Raw genomic sequence first — 26,660 nt, forward strand, 5'->3', positions numbered from 1 at the left:
CTATGCTAGAGGAGATGGAGCAAGAAGAAGTAGATGAATGAGAAGCACATAAATTAAATCAGCCCATTGAAAAAAAATCAAAGGGAATGCAACCCCCATCTAATCTTGATATTGTAGTAGAAAACCACACATTTTTTGCCACAACCGATGGTGAAAGCGAACAACCCATTGTACTCATCAAAGGTACCTTTGAAAATTGCATTTTGAAATGAGAGTCGAGACATTGTCGTTCAACATGTAGCGAGATGTATTTATGCAAATGGGTTGTCTTTCAATGTTGTTTGCTCCCCATGTTGGAAAGAGATGTTGAACAAAGTTAATGAAGCTCCAAAAGGGTACAAGGGCTCAGGTTATGAGAAGGTTGTGGCACCTTATTGGAAAGAGGTCAAAGGGGTTGAAGATGCATTGAAGCCCACAAGGGATACATGGATTGAGACAGGTGTATCCATTGTTTCAGAAGGGTGGAAAGATTAAAAAAATGGCCCCTTGATCAATGTCATAATGGTAAAAGATGGACAATTTATTGCTGATATTCTCATTGCAACCATTGAGAGAGTGGGATCCCATAATGTTGTTCAAGTCATAATGGACAACACAAAGAATTGCAAAGTTGCTGGGTTGTTGGTTGAGGAATGAGAAAATTATCCTTATGAGAAAATTGGGAACTCATTATGGCTTTTCCATTTAATTTAAAACTTGTGTTTCCTTTCCAAGATGTTCAGACAGGACATATCGGAAGCATTGATGAAGCTGGCAATTCAATTTAACAAAACCTGAGCTGGTGATATGTGAGTATGTCCCAGTAGTATTATATTGAGGACTTAACTGTCACTTTCTTTCCATCTCCCTTGATTGTTGGTTTTAATAAGGGAAACGAGTTTATTGATTCATGGTTTCTATCTTTTTTTTTTTTTAAATGTAGATTCATTCCACATGCTATTAGTTTATCTTGGCCAGGGGGCTGTAAACCAAACTCAAACTGTGATCCAGTCAGCTACTATCCTAGATACCAAGTTATGATGACACCATTCACTGTGAAATTATTTTTTCGAGGAAAATATAGAGCTCACTGTGGCAGATGCATTCCACGTCCTGTTCTTGGTAGGAAAAAATTCTGTGGTACCTTCCTATTACTAAGATCCTCTGTTTACTTATGCAAACATCTATTTGTTCTCAGGGATAAAATCTTCAACTATTAGTTGCGTGTTTTGGTCAGCCAACTAATAATTCTTCAACTTCTAGATTTCTAGCTGTCAGCTGGAAGGCCCCTTGGTATAAAGTAGCTTAATTTTGTTGATTTGGAATTGTAGCAATGCCCTTTCATATTAATATTCGTTTTTTTGTCATTGGAGTCCCCTATTTTTCCTTTTGCTGCTTCACCCTTCCAAATTTCTCGTGCTTCAAACTCCCCACTTGTATTTTTTGATTTCAAGTTCTTGTTTCTTTAGCTCATCAAATTGTGCCTGTGAAAGGACACCTTGAGTCTTCCTTGTCTACCTTTAGCTCTTTCCATGGAAATGTGTGTTTCATCCAGATCATGGCAGAATTGATAATGCATCTCCGAGTTTCCTGTGATTATCTCTGATCATTTCTTAGAGTGAAGAAGTATAGGGTCTAATCCATCCCATTTATATGCAGCTTCTCAACATGATTTCAGATTATCCAATTTGTGTGATGAAGGATGATTCTCCTCAATTAACTCCTGAAAAGACCCTGAATCTGGAACTACACTTTTCTGAACAGGAAATACTTATTTATGAATTTATGAGTATTTTCACCTCTACTGTTCCAGGTCTGATGTACTTGCTTAGTTTAATGCTAAAACTCAGAAATTGCAATGATAGAACAGCAGAAATAAATGTTTAGAGATAGACAGCCTTGTTAGCAGCAATAATAACCCTCCAAAAATATTCATGACAGCTGAAACGTGTTGTGACCTTTTTCACACATCGCCCCATTGCAAATGGGGACCCCTTGTTTTTGCTTTTTAGGGTATTGCCTTTGCGTCACAACTGCTAATCACTAGTCTTTTTGCAATGAGGAGTTAGAGTTTTTAGATGCTCATCTAGGTCAAGTAGGGAAATTATGCTCAGAACAGTGTTTGGACATCATCAAAGTGCTCAGAAGGCCCGAAGGATGAAAAATGCAATTGCTTAGGGTCAATTTTGACACCTTCCTATTTTTGAGGGATTCTGCTTTTTTTGCTTTTTTGATTTTTGGCACTTTGGGACCAATCCGGGAAGCAGTTTTTTTGGCCTGCTTTTTTGCTTTTTGTTTTTTCGTTTTTTCAGCTTTTTTGAAAGTCGACCTAGGATTGGGTCCCTCAAGTCATGGTAATAGCATTCCTATCTTCAGAATAAAAAAATTATGTCTTCAAGTACAAAAAGAAAGGTGAAATCTCTAGATAGGGTATTGTTCCAGATGTTCCAGACAAACATAAAAAATTCATCCAAGTGTTCATAGCAAAAAATTGAGAGGACCATGTCTCAGGACGGTTTAAAATGTGCCATCAATGGAGTTGGCCATGTCCAAGAAAACGTCCAAGCCATCATGAAGTCTGCTCAAGGTAGGAGTTTCCAACGTCTAGGCCATCATGAAGTTTGCTCAAGGTAGGAGTTTCCAACATCCAAGCCATCATGAAGTTCACTCAAGGTAGGAGTTTCCAACGTCCAAGACATGGTAAACTCCTCCCATCATGGAGATGGCAATGTCTTGGATAAGTGCAAAGTCCACTAAGGAAAAAATTCAGAAAATTGGCTAAGTGTTGATACCTTGGGGAGAAAAAATTCAGAAAATTGGCTAGTGTTGATACCTTGGAGAATAAAATTTCAAAATTTGGTTTAAGTGTCAAGGAAATTCTCTAAGCAAGTTGCAAAGTCTGCCCTAGCAATGAAGGAGATTGCGAGCCAAGTGCAAAGTCCGTTCAACCTTGGCTTGAAAACCATTAAGTCTGCCCACCTTTTTGGCATGCTGATGTTGAAGTCCGCCTCAAAGGGATGGCAGATGAAGAGTAAACTTTGCCAAGAATTGGCAAAACAAGTGCCAACTCCGCCTGTGAAGAATGTCCAACATGAAGTCAAGTCCGCCAAGGAAAGGAAGAGGGGAGATGGCAAGGGAAGTACAAAGTCCGCCTTTTTGAGAAATTCAACACTTAGAAAATTTTTGAACACATGAATTTTTAAGAAATTCCTTGCCAACACATGACCAAGATGAAGACAAGTTGGCTAAGTGTGAAGTGGTGCCAAAAGAAGAATTAGAAACTTTCTTTGAAAGTCTTTTGAGAGGATTAAGTTGCCATTTCAAGGAGGATGAGAAGAGACTAGGTTTGGTGAATCTACCAAAAATGTGAATATGCAAAAAAGGATCGAACTTCTCAAACTTATATCAATTTCAACTTACCATTTTCTTTGTCAAGTTTGAAAGTCAAAAGGTCTCTCTCTCCAAGTTAAAGGAAGAAAAAATATAAAAAAATGGCTATGTCGAGTTTTCCACAACAAAAGAGTCAAATTTTGACTAAGTTTTGGAAAGGAAATAGGAAAAACGAAGAAGAATAAAGAGAAAAAGTAAAGAGAAAATGAATAAAATCCTTTTCCAAGGATGGAGTTTGACAAACTTAGCACAAGCCAAATTCAGAATTGAAGGCAAATCCACAGGCAAAGTTCATTCGAGCATAGAGATGGCCAAAATCTTGGCTAAGTGTTGAAAGGTCCACATGAAGGTATTACAAAATGAAATTGAATAAGCCAAAATTTGGCGCTGTATGGGAAATGCTTCACAGAGAAAATTCCAATTTCCTCCATTGTGGCGAAAGAACAAAGGAATTTTCTCCAAATTCCAAGCATCTTGAAAGAATTTCAAGGCAATCAGCAAAGAAAATTTTAATAACTTCAAGTCTAGACATCTGCTCCAAAGGGAGACTTACTGACTTAAAGATTCAAGTACAAGTAAGAGGAAGAGATCAAAATCGCGGAAGGAATCTGAGATCAAAGCTAAGAAGAAGCAAGCACAAAGGACGGAGTCGGCGGCAAGGAATGATATTCTAAGGCAGGTACGTGGAAGAAAAACAAAGTGACCAAGGAGGACATATAACACGCTGAGGTGGCGCCTCGTCATCTTCCAACCAATCTGATTGTTCCAAGTCAACATGTCCAGGTTCAATGAACTTGACTTATCCACGAAGGCTTCTAGAGGGCACACTCCACAATGCAACAACTTTCTATTTTATTATTGGTTTATATTTAGCAAGGACAGGTGTCCCCAAATGTAATTTTCTCATTGGTCGAGAGGTAGTTAGTTGTAACAAACCCTAATTAGGGTTTTATTTTGTAATCTCGACCGTTGATTTGAAATCAATCTTGGCCATTGAATTGTAATTGAAGAGCCTATAAATTGAGCTTGCCCCTCATTTGTAAAACATGGGAGCATGTTGCAAAACATGTTAAGATTAGCAAATTGTTGTTTATGATTGCCAAAGTAATAAGTAATGCATTGTTCAAATTGATGGTGATTACTTCTGTTATTTTGGAGTTTACATGGTTCCTATCCCTCATCATAGTTTAGATTTTATTTCATGTATGTTAAACAAATGCACGATCTAATAAGTATTGATTTATGGTGAATCTTAGCTCATACTTTTGACGAACAGATGATTTTTGTTCATTGTGTAAAGTTAGTCTAAGCCTACTTTGTGGATTCTTAACTTCTGTCGGGATGAATATTGTTCGATTTGATGTTAGTTATTCATGACGTGAAAATCATAAAGCACACCCCCTTGAAGATTGCACCCACTTTGTGTAGTTGTCCTAGCGTGGCGAAGCAAAGCGCGGTTATTGTTTTCGCCAAATCAATACTGTCTCTTGAATTCTTAGGAATAGATTAGAACTCCTAAACCCTTATCTCCTTTTCAATTTTCTTTAAGTCCATGATCCAAGACCCAAACCATAGAGCTTCATTGTCTAGACCACTGTGAATTGAATGAGCCAAGCATAAGTCCCCCTTGTATTTCGGCATACATATCCAAGGAAGCTATCCAACATAAAGTCGCCTGTTTGCACATATAAACCTTGGAGTTGCCGTGTGGTCTTTCTTTGCAATCTTAGCACACGTAGTGATTTTGTTCAAGAGAGGGTAGAGCGTCCTTGACATTTTATTCTAATGTTCGGTGAATGATAAAACGTACACCAACAAAATGATTGTTGTAAGATATTATTAATGTTCAATGTTTAGGATTGCACTAACATTAATATATACAATATGCAGTAGTAATAGAGACCACTCACAAGAAAGATTTAATGCCACGAACAACTATAGACTCCAATTCAACAATTGTAAGGCAAATACAACTTACACACTTGTTGCTTCAATTGTCTTGTTATGCTCTGTGACTTTTGTCCTTCAATTCAATTATCCAGCCCTGTTGATTCCACACTTGAATTTGTCTTTGACCAAGGAAGGTCTCTCTCTATGCCTGAGAATGGAAACCTGTGTGCAAGTATAGGCCACAATAATCATTTAAGAGGACTCACGGTAGCAAGGTTGTGACCATCTCTATAGCTCACGAAGGAGCAATGATACTGTTGTGACCTTTTTACACATCATCCCATTCCAAATGGGGACCCCCTACATTTTTGTCCACTTGGTTGTTTGCTTTTGAGTTCCTAGTAGTTTGGCAATGATTTCCCAAATTTTCTAGTGTTTGGGTGGATATTGGTGATTTGTGCTAAGTTTGGAATCGAGCGTCATCTACTTCTAGGGTTTCCTGTCTTGTAGACTCAGAGAGAGGAAGTTCACGATCAATAGGATAGTGAAATTTGACTGTATGGAAAAGAAAAATCTTTCAAAGGGCCTACCAATGAAGTTTTTTGAGTTCTTTTCATGAACTTACTATTTTTAGTAAGTTTCACTATCCTTGATTGGCCTAATTTTGAGTTTGAACAAACTTACTATTTTTAGTAAGTTTCATTGTGTCCCCATTTGCCCTAATTTTGTGTTTGGACAAACTTACTATTTTTAGTAAGTCTATTTTGGGCAATAGGTGAGCACTGGTTGCAAGACAAACCAAGGTATCCAGATCCAAGTCCGGTGGAATGAATGACTAAAACAGACAATGAAAATTTTGGTTAAGGCATGGAAAAATCTTCTTCCACCCTCAAAGTGCGCCCAAAGAAGCATCCTGGAGTGCAAATCTCAAGGAGGGAAGGATTCTTCCTCAATTCAACAATCCTCCTCGACCCTCAAAATGGGCCAAAGAATCCTCCATGGGCACAATTTCCTAAGACAGAAGGATTCTTCCTCAATTCAGAAATCCTCCACCCCCAAAATGTGCCCACCTCTCAAATGGCATGGGATGATCAAAATTTGGTTAAGTATTTAGAAATTCCTCTTCTCCTAGGCTTAGGTGCGCTCATGAGCGCAATCCCATCACATGCAAGGATTTTTGTCACAAGTTAGAAATCTTCCTCATGCGCTCAAATGAGAGTGCAAATCTACCATGCTCAAGGATAAACTTAAAAAAAAAAATCCGTCTCCATGTCTAGAATGTGCCCAAGAAGGGTGACATTAAAGATAAAAAATTGAACGCCCAAACTAATATTTTTAATAAAAGGGTGTGTGACACATATATTTCAACACATAAGTAATATTTAGGATAAGATACAATGTGTGGGGTCCACTGAAAAGACAAGTCAGCTTTTTCTCAAGAATAGAAATACGAAAGATGTTTTGGAAGGAATTGAACGAGTTGCTAAAAATACCCCAATGCCAACTTGGCAGCAGAGAGGGCGAATTCTCTATTTAAGGGGGCATGAAGTTTCATTTCTCACATCGCAGGTTGAAGGATACAAGCAAGAGCAAGTGTGTTGTTGAAGCTGAGGCGTGGTTATTCATCAAGGAACTCTTTTTCCTCAGAGGTTCAAAATTATTCGAAGTTTGGAATACAGAATGTGGAATTCTTCTCATGAATTAAATTTTCCTTGACATAATTCTAATGCTGGTTATTTTATTTTGCAGGAAGTTAGATGGCCAAATTAAAGCTGGCAAGTATGTCAAGGCAGGTTCAAATCAAGAGCGAGCTCAAAGGATTTCTCCCAGAATTGCGGATTGTGTCAAAGTGGAACCCTAGGAACTTTGAATTTGGGTGAATTCAGAAGAAGAATGTTTGGTCATGAAGGACATCCTCCTTCAGCCTTAACTAAGAAGATGACTCAAAGTGGAATTGTGGCAGGTGTTGGTTTCCCTCCTACGATACAGTGCCCGAAATTGATCGTGGAATGTGCAAAGTATTACAATCTTGAGCAAAGAGCAATTATAGCTCCTGATGGCAAGCTGCTGGCGATTCTTATAGCTAAAGCAATTGCCAAAGCTTTTGGGATTCCCACGTATCATTCCATGGTACATAATATAAAGGAGAGGGCATTGAGGCTCTATGATTTTGGAGTAGATGGATGTGCATAAATCATCAACCGTAAGTGGATGCAAAAGTCTAAGCCTTATAATTCCAAGATGCCTAGGCAACTTGTTGGGATGGATTTCAAGCAAGAGTATAGTGAGATCGTGATGTAATTGAGCCGAATCATGGGATGCCCACAATCATTCGTCTTCGAGCCATGGATGTCCTATTTTATTGAAGAAGTGATGGATGAGGTGAAGGTCGTGGATTGGTCAAGGTTAATCAATGACAACTTGGATACACAATTGAAGAATTTGAGACATTCCCGGTCCTTTTATATGAGCTCTTACATTGTCTACATGTTAGCAAGGATGTCCAGATTCAAAGGTTTGATGTATAAGGAACCCATAGGGTATGGTCCAGGACAATTCAAGGTGTACAAATGTTAACCTCAACTACACCTGTACAATACTGCTAATTTCAGGAGAACCAATGATGCCTTCACCATGCATATTGTTTGATCTCTTCAAGGTGGCATTCACATGAGGCTATCTCAAGAAGGAATGAAATTGATAGAAAAGTGTGGCTCATGGTTCATCTAGTTCCCATGGTTCACTTATATTCAACTTCAAGGATTCTCTTCTAATCCATACAGACTTCCAAGGTACCCAATTGACAAGATGGTGCTACTCGAGGTAACAAGGCAGTTGACAACTTGTGATAAAATCCAGAAGAAGGGCGGAATTAAATTCCCAATCATCATGGGAAATTTTGATGAAGTGTGCCCATCACTATTGACAACAAAAAAGTCAGTGGAAAAATTACAATTTTACCATCTCTCATTTCACACAAGGTTAGATTTTGATCCCTATGATAGAATAAAAATGGTGGTTGGCAGAAAGCATAGGCGTAGGATGCAACTTGAGAACTATTGGGCTAATGCTAAAGATGATTATGAAATCAGAAGGAGGTTGCATTCTAGAATACCACTCAAGATGATCCGGATATGTGAATTCCATCTAGTACCAGATCAAGTAGAAGATTCAAACGTAGTTTGTCCTGATTTCGAGAAGGAGAAAGATAAGCCCATTCAACCACCCAATTGGTCTGAACCTGAAATAGCGGATCTTGATATATTATCCAAGCCAATCACAAAGTTCACAAATTGGTGGATTGAACGTCATATCAACAAATTGAAAGAAAACAATGCTTGCTTGACTTATGACCTGATGGGAGATTTGGAGTCACATGATGATATAACCGAGGAATCATTAGAAGTTGAAGTGGAAGAAGGAAGGGATTTACAAGAAAAGGTAAAATGTGGGAAAGAGAAGAGTATTGCCCTAGATAAACAATCCAGGAAAAGGCAAGATATTCCAAGTGAAGGGCCATCATAGAAGAGACAAAGGCCAGAAGTAACATGACCATCACCTAGTAGTTCCTCAAGTGTGTGAGAAGTTGATCTCTTTACGGGAGGAAAGATTGGATCTAGCACAAGAAGGGAATCACGGTAAGAAGGCCAAATGACTTCAAAAGCACAAGATATACAAAGTGTCAATGCTTCCAAAGAATTTACTCAACAGAGGAATGAAGAGCAAGAATTTTCTCCAGATACGGATCTTCAAGAATGTCTCTAAACAATTCCGGGTGAAGAATTCCATGGGAAATAACACAGGAGCAGGAACAGTTACAAGCGCATGATCAGTAGTTAGCTGCTCCAGAATGGCTGAGGGAAAGAATGAAGAGGTATCTTGTAGAAGAAAATGATCTCACACTTGAGTTGGAGGAGTTTTTGAGCCAAATAGACAAGCTAGTAGAGAAAAGGAAGACAAAGAAATTCTCCAAAATCACCAAGGATGAGTTAGGATCCATAATTCTACATGTAGCAGTGCCAAGGATTGACAAAGCCAAGGATGAAATTACTCCAAAAGAATATGATGTAACGATAGTTGATCTGGGACATGCAACCAAGGCACATGTAATAGAAGATTTTGATGATTCCGCTTAGGCATTGAAAGAGTGGATGAAGAAGACGGAAGAGAAATACAAGAGGTTGAAAAGTGAGAACAAGGCTTTGTGTGGGTTTGTGCAACACCTAATGCATCTAGTTAGGCAGGAAGATCAAACATTTGTTCCTCCTACGACTCTTCCGAAGGAATCAATTGATGGCCTTGAAGAAATGAGGAACCCAAGGCACCAAGAAATGGCTGAAGAACATGTATAATGCCGCATGTAAGTTCATTGAGGATTTGGCTCAGATGTACGAGGGAGTCCTAGCTATTCTTGACAGAATATAGAATGTAGACCAGGCATGGGAAGATACACACATTTACCAGGATAAGACTATTCCACACTTGGAAGCATTGATTGAAATCCCCAGGCAAGCACTGATAGATGGTGAAGTCACAAGGGAAAATGAAGCACATGACTTCCCTCGGTGGTATTGTGTAGCGACCACTAGGAAGGAATTCTTTGAAAAGTCAAATGAAGAGTCAACTCGATTGAGGAAAGTAATCAAGAACATTCGGGAAGGAATCTTCAATACTGTCAAAGCATTGTCAACAAAGAGATTGACCGATGAAGAGATGGCTGTAGATAATTTGAGAAATATGCTGGACAAATTCTTTTACATGGGTTCTTTCTCAAAGGATGATTCGGAGAACGTTTCCATATTCTCAAATATCATGTGCAAAACTCAAGAGGCAATGTCAAGATGAGAAAATATTTTCAGCAAGTGTGAAAAGGACGTGGCCATTATGGAGTACAAACTCAAGATTGTGCCAAGTGTCTCTATGGGCGAGCTCAAAATAGTCATGACCCGATTCACTGGATTTGTCACCAGAGAGAGATAGTGGACACACTATTTTAAGCAATGAGTTATTGAATGCCTAGTGGGCATGTTGTTTTCTCATTAATTACTAGACCCACTACCTTGTTCCACAAGGGTTATCATTAGTCAAACCCTAATGAGGGTTTGCATGGTGTAATCTCAGCCCTTGATTCCGATTCAATCTTGACTGTTCGCTGTCATGTTGAGGCCTATAAAAGGGGTTCACCCCCTCCATTTGTAATAAGGGAGATTTTTTTGTGAAATTGTTGCTAGAAACTACCAGAATAAATAGTAGCTCATTGAAGTTTTGGTGATTACTTGTATCGTTTTGGGAGTTTGCATGGTTTCTTGTTCATTGAGTAGATTAGATTTGCTTTCAAATTGTTAGATGAAGTACTTTGGTTTTAATGTAGAATGTGATGGTGTTTGATGAATTTCCATGGCTCATACATTTTGCATCTTATTGATTATATGTTGCAGTGTAAAGTTAGTCTGAGCCCCTTTTTATGGATGCTTAACTTCAATTGTTGAATGTTCATTGTACGCTATGATGATGTTCATTATGATATGAAAACCCTTTGCATAACCCTTGGAAGATTGCACCCGTCCTTGTGGAGTTGTAGTTGATCTTGGTGAAGTAGAACTTGGTTATTTGGAATTCGTCCATCGGAGTACTATCCATTGATATGACTATCCTTAGGAGTAGAATAGAATCTCTCAACCCTTACTCTCTTTTACTTTCAGCATATTTTGTTGGAACATTTCAAAACACTTCTCATTGCCAAATCATTCACATATTTCCTTGGAGTTTAAAATTGTCTTAGTCTTCTTGAGAAAGGATCAATTCACCTCACGTGAGTCCCCCTCAGATTACCAGCATACATCAAGCCAAACGAGCTTATATCCAACATAAAGTCACACATTCGCAATAGGAACCTTGGAGTCGCCTCTATGATCTTTGCAATCTTAGGATATGAGGGGTCTTTGCTCAAGAGAGGATAGAGTGTCCTTTGGCACTTTATTCATTGTTGGTGTGGTCATAAAACACCTATCGATAGTTATCTATTATAATTCCTAATTTCTTAACTCTGCTTAAATTACTTCTCTTTTTCAGCAAAGCTTCTAATTTCTAAATAATCATATTGATGCTGTTGAGGGAATTGCCAAACATTAGAACTCTTAAAGCTTCGGTGATTTAATAGGAAGGAGCTGCCGATGCACCAAAGCCACAAATCTTATTACTCCTGAAACCTTAATATTTTTCCTTTATTTGAATCAACTTCCTTTCAATAGCCATGACAAATATAGTTCATAAGAATCAGGACCCACGACAGGATACAATAGCATCGTCAAATATTAAACAAGCCTGATTATAATGAAAATGGCAAATATTAACCACAACTCCAATAATATTTGCAAATCGGCAAAGATAAAACATTCAACTCTTTATCATATCGGATTCCTTGATTTGTGCGGCACCTCAATTCTGAAAATATCTTTATTACTGCAAGAAATCCTTACAAATTTGTGTCCAATGGAGACTTCACAAATTTGGCCCAGCTGTGAACTCTGTCATGAATCCACTCCCATGAAGAGTCAAGTTTTCGTCCAACCCTTCTATCAACTCTTGAAGGTTTTTGTCTCCAGAAATCATAAACCGTTTATTCAAATCAAAAGCATGCCCAATACATCATTAGGAACCCCTTATAAAGACCTCCAGGAAGAATCTAGAAGATAGGCCAACCTGCTGGAGAAATTTATTTCATAAAGTGATATTGTAATAATATTGTATTATTTTATTATTATTTAATTAAATTAATTAAGATTAAGTCAGCATTTGAATATTTTATTTATTTTGTTGACAACTTAATAAAAATCAATTTTATTAGGTATCATTTAAAAATTGGGGACATCACAACTCCCATCTCCTAGTCCATCACTACTTTGTATGGTTCATTTGAAAACATCAATTTCCCAACTCTTTTGCTTGACAATAAATTGAAATTTATATTTACCCATGCAATCTTCAAGGACACTTATATTTCCTTGTGAGCTTGTACTATCCCCAACATTTTCCAGTCTGGGCATCCTTTGTTTTGTCTGGTATTGATCTGCAAGGATGAGTCCTTCACCTTAAATTTGAATGTTTATGTCATGTCAAGCTTGGTTCAAGCTATCTTGGTCCCATCTGCTAGAACGTTTTTCCAGCAGCTCTATAGATTGATAAGATACGATGCTAATCTTCTATGGATATTATCTCTCACCTCATGTATGTTTGTGGTTTTGTAAGCAGCTCTGTTAAGTTATAACTTGACATTACCTGTAGGTGTTTTTGTTCACAATGGACTCACCTTCCCTTGGGCCTAGGGGAAAGGTACCAGTAGTGGACATAATTCCAATAGTGGACACCTTTTTGTCAACCCACCCCCCCGGTAGGAGATTGTAAAGGAGCCCAAAAAATATACCAATAGTGCACCAGTAGTGAATATCCCATGTACTAATAGTGGATAATTTTTCAACTTTTTTGCCCTTTATTAGCTCATTGTGCACCACTACTGGCCTATTTGTGCACCACTACTGGACATTTGTGCACCACTACTGGACATTTGTGCAAAACTACTGGGGCATTTGTCCACTACTACTAGAAATTATGAGTTATCTACTATTGGCACAAATGAGTTCATGTATGGGTAGACACTTTGAAATGACCATTTTTTGACCTTTTGGCACATAACGATTTCCACAACGTGCATCGTCACGACCCAGAAGCCGGATCCTTAGTTATAAGCAGTTAAGTCGTATGCGGAGACATACGGTTTGAGAGTTCTATGTGCGCGAAGTTAGCTATGTCCACTACTGGTACCCTTCCCCTATTTGTCTCTGTAAAAAAATCATTTTTATTGAGGGGATTGTCCTTTTATATAAATGCATGTATTGCTTTAGTTTGAATACATATATTTTCATATGGAATATATATTAGGTGGAAAATTACAGTGGTAAGAATATCATGTACATATAAGTGTTAAGATTTGTTCATTATTTGCTTCTCTTTCAATCAAGGATTCATGAAAGAACTGGCACTAAAAATTGAAAATATTTCATGTTCATCATAAGCTTGCTGCAAGATGATAATCCATGGATTTGTTTCTATATCCTTTATTTTTTTATGCTACTTGCTTCTTGTAACTGGAATGGCAAAAGAAGATATTCTCAAATGAGATTCAACAATTACTTCCTTGACATATTAGGAAGGCAGCTGATGACATTGAATGAAATTTTAGCACTTGAATTATGAGACCAAGAAGCGTTCTGCTTCTGATAACAAAAGGAGATCAAAATGTCAGATGTAATTTTGATGAACAAAGTTAATTCTTGACTGGTTGTCACTGTTAACTTTTTTGTATTTGAAATTTCCCTAAATTTTCTTTTCTATTCTTATTAGGTTGTACACTCCTCCCTCAGCAATAATGCATCATGATCGAAATCATAGTCACATTTCATTTACGCATCATTGACATGGCTTTATAAAAATCTAAATAGAATCCAATTACTTGGGTTCAAATTGGGAAAAACTTGGCAAAAAAATGGGATTTAAGTACAATGCTTTAACTGTAAAAGTAGAGAAAAAGACTAGTTTATGTCAAATATAGTGTATATAGATATAAGTTAAAAGAAAACCTTTTTTTAGTTTCAAATTCAACTTCTAAAAGAGATCTAGCGAAAATTGAAATTACAAGTTAAAGAAAATTTAAAATACCCTGATCCCATGCCAAAAATGTTAAATCTGCCTTTCCGCTGTAGTCTAGTCTCTTAAGTATAAAAATGAGGGAAAAAAGATGAAGAATAATGAAATCAAAAACATATTATGAAAAACTTTGAAGATGGTAACAAAATGTGACAGGTTGTGATTATTTGGGATTTATCCTGGACTTGAGTGTAATGCTACTAATATGAACAAAACATTTCCTTTAGAGCAGACCGTATTTCTTTGTTGTTTATGCTATATTTGTTGATTATGTAATATAAAAATATTGACAGATATGTTTATATGCAAGGTGCCAACAATATGATTCCAATGGAACTTTCTCTGAAGATAGCAGAAAAAATTAGAGCGGATGAGAGATTTGCAGTATATATTCTGGTGCCAATGTGGCCAGAAGGTAATCCAACAAGTCTTGCAATGCAGCGGATTCTTTATTGGCAGGTAAATTTAAAGAAATCTAACTTAATCACCTATGTTTTAAGAACATCCTTGGAATTTTTTTAATAATGTCCAAAGTTGAGATGCATAGCATCAAGGCAAATTATGAAAAGAATTCAAAGGGCTCAAGTGTTCGGTTAATAAGTTGAAAAAACAAAATCATGTTAGTTTCTTCTTGTAGCTTCTGTTTACTGTCTTGTAAGTTTGAAAATGGTGGGTTCTAAATGAGGGAGCTATGATGTAAATTCTTTGGGCTTCGTTTAATATATAAGTATCAACTAAGGAGGAGCATGTATGAAAATGTGAATGAAAGTATACTCGATTATGTCTTTGATGCATTGCATGAGAATGATTGATTTAGTACCTTGGAAAGATTGTGTAAACCAAAGTTGGACTGTTGATGATAGAATAGCTACGGTCGGACTCCATTAGGGTCGACAGAGACAACGTAATTGTCTAATTGGCCTATCGGCCTTAGACAATTATGTATGCCGGCTATTAATGAAAATGCTATTAAATGTTCATAAGTGACGTTTAACAAATATGCAATTAGTTAATGATTACTATCGATTTTACATAACCGATTCTATTGTTATCGAGTTGGTTAATATCGGTTATGCTGTGTTTGTTATTGGTTGCACATAACCAACGGTATCTGAATCGGTTTGGTTTATTATCAGGTTATACCATATAATCGATTTGTTTTATTATCGGTTCTACATAACTGATTGTTTTTGTAAATCGGTTTGTTTATAAAATCAATCATATGTGTGAATCGGTTTGTAACCGATGGTGGAAAACCATCGGGTGTGATAGTATAGAGTCACGACTTTATGTAGAACTCTCAATGGTTGTATATTAGTAGTCTGCGTTTTCCTTGGAGGGATGATAATAGTGATAAAAATAAGAAATCAATATACAGCAGTCAGTGATCACATAGTTTGTGGCATATAGAAATCGTTAACAGTTTGTAATTATCTTCAACTGGAAGGAAGTCAATAACCTACAGCAATTGGTGATCAGTAAGATCGAATTACACACATAAACTGCAGATCGGATTACATATATGTTGGATTACCTACAACCTGTGGCACTCAGCAATTAATGATATTCATTCACAGTGAATTCAACATATTTTCTGCAGATTAAATTTGTAACTTTCATAGTTCAAATTAATATCAGACTGAGATTAAGTTCAAATAAAATTTAAAATTACCTTCTATTCAAATCTGATCGAAACTCAACATGGACTGCTCGAACTTGGCAAAAACTTGCTAAGCCCAAAATATTTGACTTGGCAAAAAATTCGGCAACTTAAAAAATTTCTTAAATTTCATTAGAAACACATTTTGTAAAATTCAATGAGAAGATGCATCCAATGAGTCTATAAATGAGTACCTAAAAGAAACAAGCTGAGACTAGTTATATTTGATTGATTTGAGTGCAAATTGGGTACAAAATGGCATCCTCATGTGGAATGCTGATGGTTGATAGTCTGAAACAAAATGAGAATAGCAAACTGTTTTTGTAAAACTAAAAGTAAATACTACATTAAAACATTTTACATCTTCCTCTTCTCCGCTCTAGTGAAAACTAGGGAAGAGGTAGAACTAGAGGGTCCAGTCCTAGGAATCTGTTGTGGGTCCTCCGCCTCACTTGGCATGATAGGTTGTGGCTTGACTTCCATCCTGGATGTAGATGCTGGTGGCAATGACTCCTTAGCCTCATTAATGTCATCCAATCCCAAATCTCTTGTTGCACCCTCCTCCTCCGATGCTTGCCTCTCCAAATCATAGATCTCATCCTCGGTAAACAAAGGAGGTTGTTCATCCTGCCCTTTCTAATCATTGTAAGGATCTATCTCATCGAAATCAGTTGGATAACTTGATATTTGTTCTACTTTTATTGTACACAACCAAAGATTGTATTGCACAAAGACAAGGTCATTGAGGCGTTTTTGATCTAACTTGTTCCTCTTCTTTGTGTGGATGGCCTCAAACAAGCTCCAATTGCACTCACAACTGGATGCACTACAAGGTTGGCATTAGATGTGGAGGGAAAATCTTTGGAGATTTGGGGTATTTCCACCTCAATTTGTCCACCAAGACTCTACAAAATAAAATATGGAAGAGTTAGAAAGCAAAGTCAAAACATATTGTATCAAATTATCAATAGTCGTAAACTTGTAAATTTGAAATTTGTAACTTGTAAGATGCATGTGAAAGACTCCAAATTTTATACTTGGTGTTTTAGTGGTTCTTCCTCTCTTAGCCACCTCTAAAGAAAAGAGCATACCCCTTACTTCCCTATAACTTTGCAATTAATCGACAATGAGGTCTCTCAACTCAACCTGGGGTATCATCCTCAAAATGCATGTAGTGATGCCCTCCATAACCTCTCCATTGGGATATGAGTAGAAAAAACTGGGGTTGAAGAGGTACCTTGCTACATGGATGGGTAGGTGGAGCTGATTGTTCCACCTCATATCAATAATCTCTCATAGGATCAAATTTGAGGGGGTCCCCTTATAATAATTTCTTATAGACTCCTTGGCTCTATCCATAGCCTCATAAAGATACCCCATTGGGGTTTAATCCTCATCTACCAAGCAGAGAACTTGTAATGGTCACCCTTGATGTTTTTGAAGATTATATGATGCAATATCAAACCAATGAAGAGTACTTGCTGTTTGTTTGCTTCAGTTTGTTTTCATGATAATAATCAACATATAACAAATATATGTGCATAAAGACATAAAATAGAAAGAGTAGATTGTAACTAAACCTCAATCAAGCTTCATAGGACATTGCCAAAGATTATGAATCAAACTTCAATTTAACTGTATTCTGAAAATCAGATTAAACATTCAAATTGCAGACTTGTTACCAACATGATTCACTAAATAAGACAGCTCTGAGACGTGTCCAGCACCATAGCAAATCATGCATGGACTAAGGCAACTTCTTGAATTGATAAATAGGTCTCTAGCTGCTCCTAATTTGCTCCAGCTCTCACTTTTTGCTGACAGCAATATTAAACTCAGAAATATAATTATTATTTCAGACTTGGAATGACCTGCTACACTTGATATTCTGTCCAGAACGTGCCCAACAATCAGGAAAGCATCAAAAGATAACAGAACAGCTACAGCCACACCAAAAACATTACCAGATTTTTGCTAAAATCTACACCAGCAGTCCACAAATCAAAACTATTCGCCCATAAAACTCACACCACACCAAAACCTGCAAACCCTCTTCAAAACACACTGAAAATCTTCATCTTCACACCAAAATTGAACACCTCCACAAGCCAAAAGATCACCAAACTTCGAACTTCGAACTACAACCAGCTAGGGTGGGTCTTTCACCACCGAAATCAGTGTCCCAGCTTAGGTTTTTCATCCTCAAACCAGTAGATTTGTCGTTTTTGTAAACGCTCCAGCAACACTTTGTTATGTCTCCAAAATAAAGATGCACAAATGAAGGCTCAATCCCCCTTTTAAAGAATGAGAGTGTGAATGAGGGCAGCTTTAGGGTTTTCCCACTCTTTTGTCATTTTGAATTTAACTTTATCTTCTCCATGTCTAGGCATTCCCCTCTTTTGCCTTCTTAAAATATTTTGCATTTTAAATATTTCCTTTTCTCCCTTAGGTGTCCACTTTCTAAGGCATTATTTTAGCCTTGAGTTAAGGAAATATAGCAGTCCCCCTTTTTAAAACAGCGTTATTCAAGTAGGGATACTTTCTCGAAAGGCTTAAAGGCAACATTAAAAAGATTGAAATGGCCAATAAAACAAATATTTCTTTGAAACCTTTGAATTCACCAAAGTTAAAGATAGGAACCCCTCACTGACCAAAGAAACTAGTGGCCCACCGACTTACTATAAATAGTAAGTACTAAAAATAACTCCCTGCCAAAAATAGAAAACTCTGTTGAGAAGCTCAAGAAACTCCTGCACGATCTCAACCAAGACACAAAGTCCCTTGACCAAAACCATTTAGCCTATAGGAACTCGGAATAGGCTAATGGTACTCCCATGCTAACTAGGCGTAAAGAGGGGACATTATAGAACTCTAACTAATGGCTTTGACACCTACAATTTAAAAATACGAAAGATTAAAATTATAAATTTATAATGAAAGACTTAAATTAAAAAAAAAGTAAATATTTAATTTGAATTCAAATTTGAAGTTTTGAAATTACCTTCACAGTCTTTGTAGCTCTTTGTGCAAAAAGGTTGTTGAAGACTATGCATGCAACCCTGTCTCCTTCAGGCTTCTTCGAATAAGGTGGGTCTAGCCATGGTTGACTCACAAACATTTGTTTCAAAGTTGTTAAAGAACCAAGAATGCTTTCCAATGTTAAAAAAATCATTGCAAACCTTGTGACACCCGATCTTACCAACTCTTTCCCTTAGCTGTGATCTCTCATCAAATGAAGAACCCAATGGTGATTATAGATAAATTTTGTGATGCTCCTTATATCATCTACAATCGGTGTCACCCAATCAAGTTTGCCCATGTCCTCCAAAAGAAGGTCAAGAATATGTGTTGCACAAGGTCATCAAAAAAGCATATTGTGTTTCTCTTGGATTATTCTCCCAGCCACCACATATGTTGCTGCATTATCAGTTATTATTTGCACCACATTTCCTATTCCCACCTCCATGACAACTAAATCCAACATTAGAGACAATTTTTGCATTTTTGATGTTGTTGGAGGCATCCACCGATTTCAAAAAAACCACATCATTTTTGCAAGCTACCAAAAAATTAATGATGGTGTGGTTTTCCCCATCCATCCACCCATCAGAAAGAATAGTGCGGCCTTTTTTTGATCTTCTACCACTATCTTTGCCCTATTAGTTGCATTCACGAGCAATCTACAATTACAAAATGAAATTAAGTACACAATTTTATTTAACAAAAAATAGCCAAAATTCAATATAAATTACTATAAATTAAAGAACATAAATTTCGTTTACAATTCAACATAACTTATTATAAGTATAAATTATCAAAAAATTTAAATTAACTAACCTCCCACTCAAGTCTTTGCAAGAAGGCGCCTTGCAACCTTTTCCTACATTTCAATTTCAATAACCAAATTCTCCCAATAAGGATTACTTGCCCATTGAAATGGATGTTGTTAAAGTACCAAAAATCAACATATGCAATGTTTACATGCTCATGCACCTCCTTGCTCTACCCAGTTGCTTCTAATGATGGTTGTGCTCCAAGTGTGTTTCTAGGCACAAAAAAATTATGTGCTGTGTGTGTAGGTGCAAATGTTGGCACTCTACTAGAAGTAGATGAAGTGGTAATGGTGGTAGATTTATTTCGAATACATGGACCACAAAGAGAGCTCACTATGCCCTAAAGTGCATCTTCATCTGATTCAAGATTGATTAGAGCACCTTGAGAAGCAACTATGGATGCTTCCTTGGCTGCCTTTTCTCTCCCTTTGCAATTTTTTCTCTTCTATGACTGCAAGTAGAGCATTCATTTATCTTTTTATTTCTTCAGTGGTACCAAGACAACCTTTGACATCACAATGAGTAATGCTTGCAAGATGGTATTTGAGGCGGTTTATGCCTCCATGATATACTTTTTTTGCATCTAATGCAAAAAACTGACCTAGGTTCCGATCCTTGATAGCCATATTTCGAAGAAGGGTCTCTAGCTCTTGCAGGATGAGTGCCTACAAATGATGGTGGCCGCATCAATGGGGTGGAGCTTGAGGCTGAACCAAATTCAAAAGCTTCTCTATTTACCATTATAAATTAACCTACACATACAAAGTGAAAGCACAACTTGTTATTTTTTTAATAAAAAAAATTAAAAGCAACCTAAATTAGTTCAAATCAGTAAAAAATTAATCAAATCTAAAGATTCTACACATTTTTATAATAAAAAAAAAAGGATTGAAATAAAATAAAAAGCTGGGTATGAAAATACAATGAAAATAGTGAAAAAAATTGACAAAAAAGGGTGACAAATCTTGTTTTGTGGAATTTAAATATTATACTACTGAATATTAGCATTTATGATTTTAGTTTTTTAAAACCTAGATGCAGCAAAAATGAAAATGTTTTAAAAAACAAAGAAATTAAAAAATAGAAAACCTACCTGTGATTCTCATTTGCCTTCAAAATTTACCAAATAATATCTTCTAATCCTCTCTCCTTGATGAAAAATCGTTGCAAATGGTGTGCTTGATGGTTGGGAGGGTTTACTTGCCTCTGACAGCAAAAAGGACCAAAAATGAAAATAGAGTGCCCTTTTTGCCAATCGCAGGCTTTACTTTCTAAGTGGACGAGTTATTGGCAGACTTGCCGAGTTTTGGCAGAAAACTCGCCAAGTTTCTGGCGAGTCTAAATGGCAAGTTTTTGTCATATTTACTCACCGTGCAAAAGGCTCGGCGAGTATGGCAAGTAGTCCTTTAATGGTGTAAACAATTTAGGCAGATTAGGTCCCATGAAGTGGATCTGTTCTAGAGCTAACAATTTTTGAATGTTATCTACCTTTTTAAATAAAAGCCTACCTGTACTTGTTTAAGAAATTCAAGGATTCATTGGTTTACCTTGTAGTAATAGACGTTTGTGTACTTTTTAAGCAACAGCTAGTTTTGTGACAATCAAGGTGAAAGCTTGTATTTAATTTCTTTTCATAAAGTAAATATACATGAATCCTTATATGGATTTCTGGATATGTGTCAATCAGTCTGAGACGTACATTATTTTCAGTAATCTATTGTTTCTTTTTGTTTTTGGTATGGATTTCAAACACTAAGATTGCCTGCTTAACAACTTAGTATAGACTATTCTGGTACATGCATCTGTCTCATATTATTGAATGGTTTGAATGACCAAAGTATGTAAATCAAAAAAAGTATAATTTGAGGCTATAAAAGATTCTTAGAATGATTCCTTATCCTTAGTGGGATCCTATTATTTTTCCATAAAGGTTGTAAGGATTTATCTCTTCACTACATTTTTTTGGTATTTCAGGGACAGACAATGCAGATGATGTATGAGACTATTTCCAAGGCTTTGAAAGAAGCTGGTCTTGAATCTACACATCATCCACAAGATTATTTGAACTTCTTTTGCCTTGGGAATCGTGAAGGAAAGGACCGGAATGAAGCATCATTTAAAAGTACACCTCAAGAAAATACACCTCATGTAAGTTTCTTTATGTTCTTGTTAATCCTTCCATACATTGTATACTTAAATGATGTGTGTCACCTTGTGTTGTGCAACTGTTAATTTAAAGCCCATACATAAGTGGTGAGTAACTGTAATGTCCCCACTTCCAAATATAATTTCATAATAAATAATAATAATAAAGTTAAAATACAAAAGAATAAAAAAAAAATTAAATTAAAATATAGAAGTATAATTGAATATAATTAAAATTTGATTAAAGTTAAGGAATGGTCAAAAGGCATGAAATGATAAGTTGTGACACCCCCAAATATGAGATATAAAAGGGAAAAGAGAACTCATTTGAAGGGGGATAATTTGGGCAATCAAAGTGCAGATCTGATTTAAATAAGATGTGCAGATCTGATTGTGAAAGATTGTGTCCCTTTCAAAGGGCAGAAATAATGAAGAGTTGCACTCTTTCAAAGGGTGATAATGGTGAAAAGGTGTAATGTCCCCATCCTTTTGACAGGCAAACGGCAGTCAAACTCTACCCTCTTAATTCCCTGGGTTAGAGTTAATTAAATTAAGAAGGGAATAATTTCTGCTCTTTCAAAGGGCAGAAATAATGAAGAGTTGCACTCTTTCAAAGGGTGCTAATGGTGAAAAGGTGTAATGTCCCCATCCTTTTGACAGGCAAACGGCAGTCAAACTCTAGCCTCTTAATTCCCTGGGTTAGAGTTAATTAAATTAAGAAGGGAATAATTTATTATTGGCCAAAAGCTATAGTAATGAATAATAATTATAATTGTTCATTAAGTCATTAAAAGGGAGCCATTTAAGACTTAACATTTAATGTCCAGGCAATGACATCATGGGGGCCATATAATAATTAATGCTATCAATGAAAATCAGGCCTAAGTCGAAGCTGAAGAAGTGTCTAAGAAGAGTTCGATGGCTTTTTGTGATGATGAAGCCTATAATAAGGTGGATCGATGCAATAAGGAGGGCATTCATGACATAAACTTTTTATAATTTTCTCTCTGCAGATTGTGTTCTCTAGCTAAGGACAAAAACCCTGTGCTTCCTAGCCTTGGACAAAAACCTGAGGCGAACTTGACAGTGGAATTAATCTGGCGCTGCATGCAAATCTTCAGTTTGAGGGCGATAAGGGTGAACTTAGCCTTCCTCAGCTAGCTCGGCTTCAATCATCACTCCAGGTTTCATCTACAGCGACCTCCCATAGTCTTGAGGCGATGCTGCTAGGTAGTGAAGGCGCAGAAGTTAAGGAAGAATCGCAATAAATCAGACAAATTAAATTCTTCCATGCTGTGAGGTATCTGTCTGATCAACTTTTCCAGAATATGTGGCATGATCAGATTTTCAAGGCATGATAAAAAATCGAGCTACCTGATTGGGATTGTTTTTTATCGGGTGTGTGAAGAGTGTATAACTCACTCAAAATTTGAAATAAAAGAGACCAGATTTTGATATCTATTCAAGAGTAATTGAATTGCTTGCAAAGTATTTTTAAGAAAATAAATTCAGACTTGATTCTAAATTTCCTTTGGCTATCTGTTATTGCCTGTCAGACCATTTAATATTTGCTAGGTTAAAAGAAAATTAAGAATCCCCTACTTTAAACAATCAAACTTTAGACTCTTAGATTTCCAAGAGGGTTAGATAATTACAGTGGTATCAAAGCCACCTTTCCTGCCAGACTGTGTGGGAAAATCTTTGCATGTTAGTTTCCTGGTGAATTTGGTGGTTGCATGTCAGAATTGAGACATTCTATGCACAGATATAACACCAGAAGCAGGTCTGGGCATCAGGAGGAATCATAAATCAGACCTGTTGAAGGTGAAATGGGTGAGAGAAGAGATGGATCACCATCTATAAATTTAAACAATCAAATGGATCAGTTTCTAACAGCCTTTGCTCAGCAGCAGCAGCAGATGATGCAACAATTCCAAGATCGAATGATCACTGCTGTGGGTCAGTTGAGGATGGATCGTTCTAGGTCCAGAAGATTGAGTAGTGTACACATCCGGGCCAATAGTAGACATGAAAACCAGGACAGAGCAGGGTCTAATGCTGTTAGAACAGCAACTACACGATCAGATAGACCCCTACGTACTACCTTCTTGCCTAGACAAAACGAAGAAGAGACAATTCCAGAGCAACCAGAGGCCAGAACCCATATAACAGATGATGTGATGGCTGCATATGCTGATTACATGACACTTCTGGAGCAGGTTAGAGTGTTAATGAACTTGAATCAATTCATGGATTAGCAAAAGGAAAAGGCTAGATATCGCATGAACAGGCAAGATGGAAGGACTAGAGGACAGGGTAGACTTGGTGCTCAACCAGCTGAATATAAGGATGCACTGAATAAAATCCCTTTACCTACCTTTGATGGCAGTGGGCAAATGAGTGCTAGATCTTGGGTACACAAACTTGACACCTTCCTGTCACTCAAACCAATGGAAGAAGATAAGGCCATTCAATTTGCCACAATGCATTTGGAAGGTGTAGCGTATGACTGGTGGCATCATGGGCTAGTCTCTCAGGATAGAGGACAGGGTAGACTTGGTGCTCAACCAGCTGAATATAAGGATGCACTGAATAAAATCCCTTTACCTACCTTTGATGGCAGTGGGCAAATGAGTGCTAGATCTTGGGTACACAAACTTGACACCTTCCTGTCACTCAAACCGATGGAAGAAGATAAGGCCATTCAATTTGCCACAATGCATTTGGAAGGTGTAGCGTATGACTGGTGGCATCATGGGCTAGTCTCTCAGGATCATGCACTGATACATTCTTATGAAGAATTCGTTAACAAATTGATTGCCTTGTTTGACAGAAAAGATGTGGAAGTCTATTATACGGAACTGGTACAACTTAAGCAGACTGGTCATGTTGAGGCATACATCAATGAATTTCGGAAAATTGTAGTTATGGTTTTTGATATGACAGAAAGGCGTGTTACAATGCTATTTGTTGAGGGCCTGAGCGACAGATTGCGTGGTTTGGTGAAGGCTCACAAGCCTAGCACATTACACGATGCCATAGGTCTAGCATTGGACTTGGAGACTACACCTCCCTTCCAACCACAAAAGTTCTTTAGTGGTTCTCAGTCAAAGCAAAAGAATGAACTTCGTAGGAAGAAGTTATGTTTTAACTACAAAGAACCATGGGAGCCTGGCCATCGTTGCCTTGGCAAAGGCAAGGTGCATCTGATTGAGGTGATTTTTGAGGATGAAGAACTAGAAGGACAAGATCATAGCACGGATGAGGGTTCTAATCAAGGAGAACAACCACATATAGAATTGGAGGACTCAGCAGCTAAGGAAACTCCACGCATTGTTACTCTATCTGGAGTTCCTCGTAGAAGACCTTTCAGGCTGAAGGGTGTTCTTAAGGGACAGAGGATGGCGTGTTTGGTTGACAGCGGAGCCACACATAACTTCATTGACGAAGGATTAGTAATGAGGTGAGGGCTTTAGGTTGAGGAGTTTCCGGGATTCGACGTCATAGTGGCTGATGGTTTTCCATTGACATGCACTAAGGTAATTCCCCAGCTTAGTATATAGCTTGGTGACTATACTTTGACAAGAGATTTCTATGTTATTAATCTCAGTAATATAGATGCCGTGCTAGGTTTGGAGTGGTTGGAGTCACTTGAATGTTATGTTCAAGACTTCAAACAGATGTAGCTATAGTTCATGGTAAATGGGAAAAAGACAATACTTAAGGCAATGGCAGATGGTGGTCCTAGGGTGGTGTCAGCTAGAAGGATGGAGGCCCTTATCATACATGGTGATGTAGATTGGGCAGCATAGTGCTTTGTTTCTTCTAAACTGGCCTCCAACGGAAAACCAGAGTACCATGTGGACATATAGGCAGTGTTAGATATACCTTTTGGACGACCACTTGACAGAGGATTTGAACATGTGATTGAGTTGGAAGAAGGATCAAATCCCGTGATCACCACACCTTATTGACACCCGCGACACTTTAAGGAGAAGATTGAGAAGACAATCAAAGAGCTTCTCAGTATGGGACACATCAGGCCCAGTTCGAGCCCATTTGCCTCTTTGGTAATATTGGTCAAGAAGAAAGATGAGACGATGTGTATGTGCATAAATAACAGGGCATTGAATAAGATAACTATTAAAAACAGATACCCATAACCAGGATCGATAAGTTGATCGATGAACTACACGGAGCCGTGTACTTCTCTAAAATAGATCTGCGCTCTAGTTATCGTCAGATATGAGTTAGAGAAGAGGATATTCCCAAAACTGCCTTCTGTTGTCATTACAGGCATTTTGAGTTCCTGGTTATGCCCTTTGGACTCACAAATGCATCGGCAACATTTCAATCTTGTATGAATCATGTGTTTCGGGAGCAATTGAGAAAATTTGTTTTGGTCTTCTTCGATGACATTATGATTTACAACAAAACTTGGAGTGACCATTTGCATCATTTGGACGTGGTATTGGGTATTATGGAGGTACAGTCACTTTATGCAAAAGCCTCTAAGTGTGAATTCAGAATGACAAAGATCTTATATCTGGGACATATCATTGGCGCTGATGGTGTGAAAGTGCATCAAGAGAAGATTCAGGCAATCTTAGATTGGCCACCACCTACAAACATATCTGAGTTGAGAGGTTTCTTGGGGTTGTGTTCATATTACAAAAGGTTTGTGCGTGGTTTCTCACAATTAGCCTCTCCACTGAAAGACTTGACTAAGAAGGGTGCGTTCTCATGGTTAGAAAGTGCACAGATAGCTTTTGACAAGCTTAAGGATGCTATGAAGTTCGTGCCCAATGTTGGCATTACCGGACTTCACGCAACCATTTGTTTTGGAGTGTGATGCATTGGGACAAGGAATTGGTGCAGTGCTAATGCAAAACCAGCATGCGATCGCTTATGAGAGCAGAAAATTGAGGGACAATGAGAGACTTTATTCAACATATGATAAGGAAATGCTAGCGATAATGCATGCGCTAGCTAAGTTCAAGCAATTCCTGGTTGGGATTCGTTTCATAGTGCGTACTGATCATAACAATCTCAAGTATTTC

The 26,660-nt window shown here is 37.4% G+C and overlaps 1 protein-coding gene across 2 annotated transcripts in view; it reads left to right on the forward strand.

Annotated features, from left to right (window-relative positions):
* LOC131062593 (phospholipase D gamma 1) overlaps positions 1-26,660 on the forward strand; it is a 63,991-nt gene that overhangs the window by 32,511 nt on the left and 4,820 nt on the right. For both annotated transcript variants that reach the window (XM_057996292.2, XM_057996284.2), the window contains 2 exons: positions 14,273-14,421; positions 21,430-21,603. In XM_057996292.2, coding sequence (XP_057852275.2) covers positions 14,273-14,421; positions 21,430-21,603 — 323 coding nt within the window. The remainder of the gene's footprint in view (positions 1-14,272; positions 14,422-21,429; positions 21,604-26,660) is intronic.

The sequence above is a fragment of the Cryptomeria japonica genome, chromosome 5, assembly GCF_030272615.1.
Source record: "Cryptomeria japonica chromosome 5, Sugi_1.0, whole genome shotgun sequence".
Lineage (NCBI taxonomy): Eukaryota > Viridiplantae > Streptophyta > Pinopsida > Cupressales > Cupressaceae > Cryptomeria > Cryptomeria japonica.